Source organism: Maylandia zebra, linkage group LG6 (assembly GCF_041146795.1).
Source record: "Maylandia zebra isolate NMK-2024a linkage group LG6, Mzebra_GT3a, whole genome shotgun sequence".
Classification (NCBI taxonomy): domain Eukaryota; kingdom Metazoa; phylum Chordata; class Actinopteri; order Cichliformes; family Cichlidae; genus Maylandia; species Maylandia zebra.
In genome coordinates, this window is record NC_135172.1 from 6,382,886 (window position 1) to 6,396,062 (window position 13,177).

A 13,177-nucleotide genomic window follows, 5' to 3' on the forward strand; every position below is an offset into this window, starting at 1 on the left:
ATGAGTAAATCATGTAAGTTTTTACTATTTCTTTTCTATATGGGTGGGAATGACAGGGATGACTTCCCTATCAGTGGGGCCGAAGTTACTGAGGCTGTTAACTCCTTGGTGGCAGGGCCCCTGGGGTGGATGCAATAGACCCTGACTTCCAGATGGCCCTGGATGATGTAGGGCTGCCTTGGTTGACATGCCTCTACAATGTCGTGTGAAGAATTAGAATTAACTCCTCCAATATAGGGGCCATGGTTCTGAGCAGGAAAAAGGTTGCATGCCCAATCCACCTAAGGGAATAAGAAGTAAGGATGGGAATTCCTTGGAACTGTTAGCCCGCTTGCCTGTCAATTGTCAACAACGCAATGACAGGAATGAGGCATGATGTCTTCCACAGCAGCGGGACCCTCTGCATACTCACACTCATCATGAACAGTTTATGCAGGACAATGACAAGATAATATGTGACATGGTCTTCAGAGTCTTCAAGGGCCTATAATGGACTTATGTGCCAAGTTCGGATGCGCAACTCCTGACTGTGTAGGAAGAGTTGGCTATCAAAAAATCAAAAATAGACACACAGAAATTTGATGCATTACAGAAACTAGTTCCTCACTACCAAAGATTATTTAAACTATAGTATTTAACATTGATGTCTTTCTGAAAGACACATATATGCAGGTCTCAAAAGAGTAACCAACTTGTTAGCTGTGTGTAAGCCTATGTTAAACTGGAAGTTTATAACTGTTACATTTTATATGTATATTTTCTGTTGAGAAGTTACTATGCATTAAATAAGCCCAAGTCCTCTGTGGAATTGGGTTCGTAGCAAACTGCTTGAGTAAATTAAAATTCAGGCCAGTTTGCAAAGACTTAAAAACACATGAAGTAAAAAATAAAGTGAGTCTCTGAGATGAAAAATCCATTGTAGCTGCACTCTCACATTAATGCTGAAAGAAAACACAAATAAAAGAATATGAGTTGGAAGCCGGCACTCTGTTCTACGAAAAGTCAAAATATAGCTGCTCCCATAGGCGTTTTCTCAGCAAAATTCTGTCATATCTCTTTTAGTCAAGGGACACCCAAATCATCACACTTCCACCTCTATGTTTGAGCTTTGATTCTACAAGCTGAAGTTTAAGGGCCTGTGCATAACATAGGAAACTTGTTATAAAGATAATACATTACATCTTGCTTTGTATACACTGTGCTTTCACGTGTCTTCTCTAGAAACTCCAGTTTCTCCCTCAATCAAAAATTAGACTAGGCTAAATACTTCCAGTCTTAACCCAAAGAATATTCAAATTCTAAAGAGTTCTATTTGCTGGTCAAACCCAAACATGACATAAATCAGCCAATTATATTTTTTTGGTTTCAAAGATTTGCATAACAAGAGCTCATTCTCAACAAATGTGATTTGAATTGCTAAAGGTTACAAATCACTTATAATCATTTAATACTGTTATGATTATGGAAAGTCTTAATCAACCAAATGCCTTTGGATTTGAATGGAGCTGAATAATAGATTCATTGATAATTAAACACAGTAGTTATTTTCAATCTAAAACATCATCAACATATGTCCCTAAAATATCCCCAAATTCCAAGAGACTCAGTTGCACTGAACAGCTTATTAAGTCTGCTCATCTTAGGTACTACACACTGATTAGTTTTAAATCTGGTCTGTGACAGGAACCCAGTGTTCAATCATGACTGCAACCTCATGACTGAACAAAGAGGATGTAAAAACATAGCATTCATCTTAAATAAATTATAATAAAAATCCCTACAAACCTCATCCACATTCTCAAAAGCGTTGATAACATCATAAGGCAAGCAGGACAAGAGGTCGATGACAAACCAGGTTTTGACATAGTTCATGCGAATTAGTTTGGGATCAGAGATAACCTCTCCAGCTGGACCAACAAACGTAGTGTGGAAATTGAGGACAATGTCCACGAGGAAGATGACATCCACAATGCTGTCCACCACCAGCCAGGTGACATTGTTCTGCTTGGTCTTAAACGAGACATTGTAGGGCACCATGATAGCAGTGTAGAATGTCAGGATGAGGATAACCCAGTCCCACGTGGTCTTGAAAAGGCAGTAGTGGAGAATGATGTGTGGTGGTGTCTTTGGGGTTTCCTGTTTGTACTGAGGCAAGATATCTGAACCCAGCTGGAGAACCTGCAAAACACACACACACACACACACACACACACACACACACACACACACACACACACACACGCACACACACACACACACACACACACACACACACACACACACACACACACACACACACACACACACAAAAGAGTTAGGCTGGGCTTAAAAGCAGAAAGAATATATTACCATAATGTGAACAAGCGATGCAGTATAGTACAACTTGTTTTTACCTGAAACTGTCCAGCCTGAGACTGAAATACTTTGCTAAACAGCACATTTGAGCTATCTTACAGTATTTTCTGTCCTATAGTAAGTAAGACATAACATTCAGCAATTATCCAGAAGTACCTGACTTAGTAGAAGTTCAACAAACATGATAAAGTATTTTTAAAAACTTATTTTGGGGCAACAAACCTTTTAGCTTAGCACAATTCTTCTTGTTATTTAGATGTATTTATCTCTATTTTTGGCATGGTGACTATTACAAATTTAATTCAGATAATTTTTTCAGCAAACTGACAAAATGAGCTCATAATCCTCTATCTTCTATACATGGCTGATGTGTGACAAAAGATGTTTCTACAACTCTTTTTACTCCTGGGTTCCCTGTTTGGTTTTCTGTATTAATGTGTGTCCTTTGTGTGGCCTGCCCTCCTGCTACTGTGCCTGGCACACATTCTCATAATCACCTCCTCAACCCTTGCAGTACCCCATCCCAGTGTTTTTTTTTTGTTTGTTTGTTTTTTCATTAGGGAGAAAAAAGACCTTACTGTAGGGGAAATGGTGTTACCTCTGCCAGGCGTGAATGTTTATGAACATTCTCTCCTTTATGGACAGCTGGGGCAAGCTGCTGAAGAACTCCTCGACTGCTGGTTAGTGCACGAGTCAAACGAGCAAATTTACCCCACCCTGTCAAGGAGATAACACAACAGCATGAAGACACTGAAAACTTATCTTAACATTAAACATGATGAATGACTAAAACACTGCTGGATTTTGAAGCAACTAATGTTTAACCCAGTTAGCCATAGTAGGCTAGTTTTGTTGGTTTGGTTCTTTCCTTTTTTTAAACAATTTTAAATATTCCAACCATTTAATGTTAAAGACGGATAGCTTTCCATGACAGCAAACCGTAGGAACATCAACTGATAGGTATATGAATGGTCAGAATGGTTCATTTGTTATTGAAGGGCAAGATCAGAGAGGCTAAAGACAATTACAAGAGAAAGCTGGTTTGGAAACTCCAGCAGAACAGCATGAGAAAGGTGTGGAAGGCAATCACTGGATTCGGGCCAATTAACAGCAGAGGAGCTGGGGGCGGTGAGGACAGAGCTAATGAGCTGTATGTGTTTTTCAACAGATTCATCACTGCAATGAATGATCACCACCCTTCTGACTTGCCTCTAGTCAGCGTGTAATACACAGCTACACCACTATTTCTCGCTCTCTTACCACCTGGCACCATTGCCCCTTGTAATAGTTCTGACACCCCTCCCCCATCTATCACTTTCACTCATGCCCGGGTTCAGAGACTAATGAGAAGACTCCACTCAAGAAAATCTGCTGGTCCAGATGGGGTGAGTCCCTGTGTCTTCAAGACCAGCACTCGGACTCCACAAAGCTGGGTCTTGAAGACCCAGCTTTGTGGAGTCCTTCATAAACTGTTCATGATGAGTCTGAGTATGCAGAGGGTCCCACTGCTGTGGAAGACATCATGCCTCATTCCTGTGCCAAAGACGCACAGGGAATGAGACACACTGGGGTCCCAGTGGCCCCCAGGATTTCAGACCTGTGGCACTAACTTCCCATGTCATGAAGACACTGGAAAGACTTATCCTTGACCAGCTCTGACCTATTGTCAGGCCACATCAGGATCCCCTTCAGTTTGCTTACCAGCTACAAGTACAGTGGGGCAAAAAAGTATTTAGTCAGCCACCGATTGTGCAAGTTCCCCCACTTAAAATGATGACAGAGGTCAGTAATTTGCACCAGAGGTACACTTCAACTGTGAGAGACAGAATGTGAAAAAAAAATCCATGAATCCACATGGTAGGATTTGTAAAGAATTTATTCGTAAATTAGGGTGGAAAATAAGTATTTGGTCACCTCAAACAAGGAAGATCTCTGGCTCTCACAGACCTGTAACGTCTTCTGTAAGAAGCTTTTCTGTCCCCCACTCGTTACCTGTATGAATGGCACCTGTTTGAACTCATCATCTGTATAAAAGACACCTGTCCACAGCCTCAAACAGTCAGACTCCAAACTCCGCCATGGCCAAGACCAAAGAGCTTTCGAAGGACACCAGGAAAAGTATTGTAGACCTGCACCAGACTGGGAAGAGTGAATCTACAATAGGCAAGCAGCTTGGTGTGAAAAAATCAACTGTGGGAGCAATCATCAGAAAATGGAAGACATACAAGACCACTGATAATCTCCCTCGATCTGGGGCTCCACGCAAGATCTCATCCCGTGGGGTCAAAATGATCATGAGAACGGTGGGCAAAGATCCCAGAACCACACGGGGGGACCTGGTGAATGACCTGCAGAGAGCTGGGACCAAAGTAACAAAGGTCACCATCAGTAACACACTACAACGGCAGGGAATCAAATCCCGCAGTGCCAGACGTGTTCCGCTGCTGAAGCCAGTGCATGTCCAGGCCCGTCTGAAGTTTGCCAGAGAGCACATGGATGATACAGCAGAGGATTGGGAGAATGTCATGTGGTCAGATGAAACCAAAGTAGAACTTTTTGGTATAAACTCAACTCGTCGTGTTTGGAGGAAGAAGGACACTGGACCACTGCTACACTATGGTCAAGGACGGCTACAAGGCACAATCCCGCCCCCCGTTTGGCAAATCTGATCACGCCGCCATCTTCCTCATGCCAAAATACAAACAAAGGCTGAAACAGGAAGTTCCGGTTCAGAGGAAGGTCGCGCGCTGGACGGATCAATCGGTGGCCGCGTTACAGGACGCACTCGATGACGCAGACTGGGGCATGTTCAGAAACAGCTCCGACGATGACGTCAACGTGTTTACGGAAGCGGTTGTGGGATTCATCGGGAAACTAGCGGATGATACCGTGGAGACAAAGACTATCACAACGTTTCCCAACCAGAAGCCGTGGGTGGATAAAACCATCCGCGACGCTCTGAGATCCCGCACTGCTGCCTACAACACGGGACTCATGACGGGGGACATGGACCCGTACAAAGCCGCGTCATATAACGTGCGGAGGGCGGTGAAAGAGGCGAAGCAGCGCTACGGGAGGAAACTAGAGTCACAACTCCAACAGAGTGACTCTAGGAGCCTGTGGCGGGGACTAAGGACAATAACGGACTATAAAGCACCAACAACCGGTATGACGAACGCGGCCGTGACTCTGGCAGACGAGCTGAACACTTTCTATGCTCGCTTCGAGGCTGCAGCTAAGGTCTCCAACGATGCTAGTGTTAGCGGCGCTAACGGCTGCAGACAGGAAGATACTGCCAGCACCGGAAACGTGCTCGTCATCTCCGAGCATGAAGTAAGGAGAGCCTTCAAGAGAGTGAACACCAGGAAAGCAGCAGGACCAGACGGCATCCCAGGTCGTATCCTAAGAGACTGCGCATACCAGCTAGCTCCTGTGTTCACTGAGATATTCAACATCTCTTTAGTCGGTGATCCCCACATGCTTCAAAGAGTCCATCATTGTTCCTGTCCCGAAGAAACCCCACCCTGCTTCTCTCAATGACTATCGCCCTGTAGCCCTCACCTCAGTAGTGATGAAGTGCTTTGAACGCCTGGTCAGAGACTTCATCATTTCTTCACTACCAGACACACTGGACCCACTACAGTTCGCTTACCGTCCAAATCGTTCCACAGACGATGCCATCTCTCATTTCCTCCACACATCACTCACTCACTTGGACACTAGAAGGGGGAATTATGTTAAAATGCTCTTCATAGACTACAGCTCTGCATTTAACACCATAATTCCCTCCACACTCACCACCAAGCTGGAGCATCTGGGACTCAGCTCATCTATGTGTCAGTGGATCTCCAACTTCCTAACTGGCAGACCACAGGCAGTAAGGATGGGCGGACATGTCTCAGCCTCCACCACTCTCAGCACTGGAGCCCCCCAGGGGTGTGTTCTGAGCCCCCTGCTGTACTCTTTGTACACATATGACTGTGTGGCCACTACCAGCTCCACCACCATCATCAAGTTTGCTGACGACACCGTCGTGGTGGGCCTGATCTCTGATAACAACGAGACGGCCTACCTGAAGGAGATTAGGAATCTGGAGAACTGGTGCCAGAGGAACAACCTCCTTCTAAACGTCAGTAAGACAAAGGAGCTGATAGTGGACTTCAGCACTAAGCAGGAGAGGAACTACCAGACCCCCGTCATCAACGAGTGCCCAGTGGAGAGAGTGGACAGCTTCAAATACCTCGAAGTTCACACCACGCAGGACCTGTCATGGTCCTGTCACATCAACACTGTGGTGAAAAAGGCCCGACAGCGTCTCTACCACCTCAGACGCTTGAGAGACTTCCAACTGCCCTCCAAGGTGCTCAGGAACTTTTACTCGTGCACCATAGAGAGCATCCTGGCGGGAAACATCTTAACCTGGTTCGGGAACAGCACCATGCAGGACAGACGAGCTCTACAGAGGGTTGTGCGGTCAGCTGAGCGCACCATACGCTCCGAGCTCCCTGACCTGCACTCAATCTACAGCAGGCGGTGCTGGACCAAGGCCAGGAAGATCGTGAAGGACCTCAGCCATCCCAACAACAGACTGTTCTCTCTGTTGAGGTCAGGAAAGCGATTCCGCTCCCTGAAGACCAACACAGAGAGACTGAGGAGGAGCTTCTTCCTGCAGGCGATACGGTCTCTCAATCACACCACCACACAGTACTGACCCACACATACAGTTCTTACACACACACTGGACTTTCTGGACTTTGGTTTTGCACAACACTGGTCACTATATTCTTCATTTCCGGTTAATACTTGTACAGCTGCTGTTATTGTGTATATATTTACTTATATTTAGATTTCTTCATACATTCTTATATAGTTCTATATTGTGTATTTTGTTGTACAGTTATTTTATTTTCAACTTTAATTTATATATTTTATCTTATTCTTCCCAGTTAAATTTACCCTTCATTCTAATTTGTGTTGTACAGTTATTTCATTTTTAACCTTAATTTATATTTTATTCCTTCCTAGTTAAATTTACCCTTTTTAATTTTTCATATTTATTTCCTATCTTATTCATAGCCTTTTCCTTTTTTGTTTTCTTTAGGTCACGAGCAGTTGTCCAAGCATTTCACTACATATCGTACTGTGTATGACTGTGTACGTGACAAATAAAATTTGAATTTGAATTTGAATTTGAGTTGCATCCCAAGAACACCATACCTACTGTGAAGCATGGGGGTGGAAACATCATGCTATGGGGCTGTTTTTCTGCCAAGGGGACAGGACGACTGATCCGTGTTAAGGACAGAATGAATGGGGCCATGTATCGTGAGATTTTGAGCCAAAACCTCCTTCCATCAGTGAGAACTTTGAAGATGAAACGAGGCTGGGTCTTCCAACATGACAATGATCCAAAACACACCGCCCGGGCAACAAAGGAGTGGCTCCGTAAGAAGCATTTGAAAGTCCTGGAGTGGCCTAGCCAGTCTCCAGACCTCAACCCCACAGAAAATCTGTGGCGGGAGTTGAAAGTCCGTGTTGCTCGGCGACAGCCCCAAAACATCACTGCTCTCGAGAAGATCTGCATGGAGGAATGGGCCAAAATACCAGCTACTGTGTGTGCAAACCTGGTAAAGACCTATAGTAAACGTTTGACCTCTGTTATTGCCAACAAAGGTTATGTTACAAAGTATTGAGTTGTATTTTTGTTATTGACCAAATACTTATTTTCCACCCTGATTTACGGATAAATTCTTTACAAATCCTACCATGTGGATTCATGGATTTTTTTTTCACATTCTGTCTCTCACAGTTGAAGTGTACCTCTGGTGCAAATTACTGACCTCTGTCATCATTTTAGGTGGGGGAACTTGCACAATCGGTGGCTGACTAAATACTTTTTTGCCCCACTGTACCTGGGAATCCCACAGGCAAATGGGAACCATAAAGAGGCTGCTAGAAAAACTGAACCCAACAAATACCTGCAGGGTCAGGGAAGTCCTGAGGTGTCAACTGAATGGGAGAACCGCATTCGGGCTATCAACAACTACGACCTGCTTGTGATCACATACCCTTCTGCAATAATAAGCTGGTCAAAGGAGGTAGAGGACACTGACATCAAGACAAGGAAGCTCCTGACCATGCATAGAGAGTTTCACCCCAAGTCCAGCACCCTGAGACTGTACACTAAGTGGAAGAAAGGAGGCCGGGGACTACTGAGTGTCAGTACCACAGTATAGGATGAGACAACAAACATTCATGAGTACATCAGAAAAATGGCCAGGACCAACTGCATGCTCAGTGAATACCTCAGGCAGCAGAAACCCAAGAAAGAGGAGGAACCATCATGGAAGGACAGATGCCTTCACGGTATGTGCCACCAGCAGATAGAGGAAGTGGCTGACATCCATAAATCCTACCAGTGGCTGGACAAAGCTGGACTGACAGATAACACAGAGGCACTAATCATGGCACCACAGAAACCAGCTCTGAGCACAAGATCCGTAGAGGCTGGGGTCTATCACACCGGGCAAGACCCCAGGTGCAGGCTGTGTAAAGATACCCCTTAGACAATCTAGCACATAACAGCAGGGTGCAAGATGCTAGCAGGCAGGGCATACATAGAACGCTATAACCAAGTGGCCGGCATAGTATATAGAAACATCTGTGCCGAATATGGCTTGGAAGTCCCGAGGTCAAAATGGGTGGTTGAGAATGACCTAGCTAAGATCCTGGGGACTTCCACAGACAGACAAAATGGCGATGGCTAACCAAACAGACATAGTAGTAGTGGAGAAGCAGAGGAAAATGGCCGTAGTGATAGATTAGGGGGGTCAGCAACCTTTAAGACCCAAAGAGCCATTTGGGAAAACACTGGGAGCCACAAATACGTTTTGAGATCTAAAATGAAGATAACACTGTATATACTGTTTTTTTACCTTTATGCTTTGTGTGAACAACTAAGGTGTGTTACTTATGAAATCCATGAAGTGCTACAGAGAAAATTACATTTTATTTATGTAATTAACACATTTTGAACTCTTAAAGAAATATAACAAAAGGAAAGACGCTGAACTAAAATGATCCAGCAAACAAAAACTGTTGTGAGAAAGAAAGTCTCGATAAATGCACGGCGTTTCGGCGGGTATACCGGCTTCCGCGAGTGTGATGCTTATTTTGAGTGATGAAAAAATAATAAAATATAATTTTATTATTATATTTCAATATCACAATAATCTTCCAATTTAGAACTACAAGGTAAAAAAGAACTAACATAAATAAAATACACTTCAGCTGAATACTTCTAATTTATTTTCCCAAACCACGAGGAGCCGCACTATAACGACTAAAGAGCCGCATGCCGACCCCTGTGATAGATGTAGCGAAACCGAATGACAGCAACATCAGGAAAAAGGAAGTTGGAGAAGTTCCAATGACTCAGAGAAGAGCTTGAGAAGATATGGAGGGTGAAGGTAACAGTGGTCCCAGTGATAATCGGAGCACTCGGTGCAGTGACTCCCATGTTAGGTGAGTGGCTCCAGCAGATCCCAGGAACAACATCCGAGATCTGTCCAGAGCAGCTCAGTCCTAAGAACAGCAAAGACACTGTGCAGCACCCTAAAGCTCCCAGGCCTCTTGCAGAGGACCTGAGCTTGAAGGATAAAGACCATCCACAGGGGGGAGAGGTGAATTTTATACATATGCATGTATACTCCAAGATGAGGATACACGCATCCTGGACAGAGAGGAACAGTAATTTGAGCAAGGAGTCAAGGAGGCCATTTACGTGAAGTGGGGAAAGACTATCTCTGAATTGAGGACGTTACATCTTTTACTATATTGCAATGCTGAGATTGCAGCCATTCCCCAACTCTCTGTGAATGGTACTCACGGCATGTCATGATCAGTGGTTGTTGATTAATAATCATGACAATGTGCATATTAATAATCAAGAAACTGACCTCACAGCCCATCGTTCGTCAGTGGTGCTAGTTTCAGTAATCATACAAATGTACTCTCTATAAGGTTGGGGAAACTTGCATTCAGCTAAAACCGAAGAAGTCGCTTGGATAAGTAAGGAAACACTGAAAATACTATGTCCAGATTAACAGAATCAACTCTTCTGAAAGTTAGCTAAAGTGTACTCTTGAGTAAGGACAGTATTTTATCCTGCGATGTTGTGGAAGAAGAGATGAATTGTCAATCTCCAGTAATGCCCCAAAGTTTCGATAGTGGCACCACTGCCATTTTTTTAATTTATTTACCTTACCTAAGGCTGAGGCTTATAGAGTTCTGTGCATTGTTCCTCTTCAATAAATGCCCAAATGTCAACAGAAGAAATGATTTTCTGAAACAGGGTGATACATCAGTATTTATGAATTCCTGTTCATATTTGAGATTTCTGTCTCGTCACTTTTCCCAAGTAAGCTCACAATACTTTTACACATCTTTCTTCTTCAATATAGTAAATATTTATGCTCAGTAGATGACTTTGAGTGGATGCGAATGAAGGCTAAGGTGATCCTTATAGGATAATAGCTTTTTGACCCTTTTACACTTCTGGCACACTTGCTGTTGGGGCTGTCTATGTTATGAGTTTTGGGGTTTTTGGTTCTTTCTAGAGTTTTATTTATTTGAAAGAGGATTATGTATTGTTGGAATTGAGCTGTCAGCCATTTCCTAATGTTTATATATCTATGTTTATTTTTTCCCTACACCTGGTAAAATTTCCTTTGATATTGTTATTTCAAGTCTATAGTTTTGAGTTTCTGTTTTTTATATCCTTAGGTTAATCCAGCTGTGTGCTCCTATTCTGTTCCTTCAGCCTTTTCTATGTTTGTCTTTTATCTCTGTCAAGATTACCCACACTTTGGAACCAACCCACCTTTAGAAGATTCATCCTCAATCGGTTGCTTGAAGGCAGTGATGTCACTGAAAGTGCAGAGAAACAGGACAACTTTGTCCTGCTCATTTCTGATTGGGGCAATCTTCATGAAAAACCAAACTGGCATCCCTGCGGAACAGAACAGGAAGTAAAGCACTGTTTCTCACAACAACAATCTGTCAACAAGGAAAATATAATAATGCAAAATTAAAATAAAATTTAATAAAGAATAACAAGTAGACAACAATTTATTTGTGATTTGTACTGTTTCACTGTAGTACTACATTTCCTCTGGGCATTGGCATGTTGACATGATGGTGTCAAAAATTCAAGTAACCATCGGTGGGACCACTCCATTTTAAATATCCAATTAAAAAATTTATTATACAAAAAGGTTCTTTTAAACAATATAATTCTGATATCGACACCATCTGATAATATTGTGTGTACGCGGTCTACAACCTAAATGTTTTTTGTTCACACTCTCTGAAGTTCAGTGAGTGATCACATGCACCGTAACCCACTGCTATATCGGTAAATCAACAACTTTATGCCTAAAGCTGTATATACACCTGCTAGTCACTTGCAATGTAATGTATTTACTACCACGTCATATGCATACAAAGGTCTGCTAATCCTTTTTGTCTATACAATATAATTTGTTACAGCATCTGGATATCACTACATTATTTAACTGCTCCCCAGCCTGCCCTAATTTACAGTCCAGTGGAAGACTCCAAATTGCTGTTAGGTTACAATAATACTAACAGAACACTACAGGGCTTAATACTGAAGCTTGTTTACCTGTTAGGGACAAGTGAATTTTTCAGTGGATAAGTAGAATAGAAATTTCTTTTCATTATCAAATACTAATACTGCAGATTTTCATATTATTAGCTAATCACTAGTTTAAATTTACTCATCATCCACATAGAAATTCTCCAATTGTCATTTTACTACAAGAGTTTGTGTATAGATATTAAAGTTTATTCATTCATATACCGCAAAATCACAACAATTGCCTCAAGACCCCCATAATAAATATATAAAATGTAAGGAAATTTGTGTTTGGCAGAGCTGAAATGGGACAAAAAAAAAGCCCTGGCATTTCTAGTTCAGACGGCAATATACAGTGGGGCAAAAAAGTATTTAGTCAGCCACCGATTGTGCAAGTTCCCCCACTTAAAATGATGACAGAGGTCAGTAATTTGCACCAGAGGTACACTTCAACTGTGAGAGACAGAATGTGAAAAAAAAATCCATGAATCCACATGGTAGGATTTGTAAAGAATTTATTCGTAAATTAGGGTGGAAAATAAGTATTTGGTCACCTCAAACATGGAAAATCTCTGGCTCTCACAGACCTGTAACGTCTTCTGTAAGAAGCTTTTCTGTCCCCCACTCGTTACCTGTATGAATGGCACCTGTTTGAACTCATCATCTGTATAAAAGACACCTGTCCACAGCCTCAAATAGTCAGACTCCAAACTCCGCCATGGCCAAGACCAAAGAGCTTTCGAAGGACACCAGGAAAAGTATTGTAGACCTGCACCAGACTGGGAAGAGTGAATCTACAATAGGCAAGCAGCTTGGTGTGAAAAAATCAACTGTTGGAGCAATCATCAGAAAATGGAAGACATACAAGACCACTGATAATCTCCCTCGATCTGGGGCTCCACGCAAGATCTCATCCCGTGGGGTCAAAATGATCATGAGAACGGTGAGCAAAGATCCCAGAACCACACGGGGGGACCTGGTGAATGACCTGCAGAGAGCTGGGACCAAAGTAACAAAGGTCACCATCAGTAACACACTACAACGGCAGGGAATCAAATCCCGCAGTGCCAGACGTGTTCCGCTGCTGAAGCCAGTGCATGTCCAGGCCCGTCTGAAGTTTGCCAGAGAGCACATGGATGATACAGCAGAGGATTGGGAGAATGT

The 13,177-nt window shown here is 42.9% G+C and overlaps 1 protein-coding gene across 4 annotated transcripts in view; it reads right to left on the reverse strand.

Annotated features, from left to right (window-relative positions):
• LOC101482017 (voltage-gated delayed rectifier potassium channel KCNH1) overlaps positions 1-13,177 on the reverse strand; it is a 105,783-nt gene that overhangs the window by 80,799 nt on the left and 11,807 nt on the right. For all 4 annotated transcript variants that reach the window (XM_004572629.4, XM_076884577.1, XM_076884576.1 and 1 more), the window contains exons 4-6: positions 11,237-11,365; positions 2,954-3,072; positions 1,786-2,178 (exon numbers count right to left, since the gene is read on the reverse strand). In XM_004572629.4, coding sequence (XP_004572686.3) covers positions 1,786-2,178; positions 2,954-3,072; positions 11,237-11,365 — 641 coding nt within the window. The remainder of the gene's footprint in view (positions 1-1,785; positions 2,179-2,953; positions 3,073-11,236; positions 11,366-13,177) is intronic.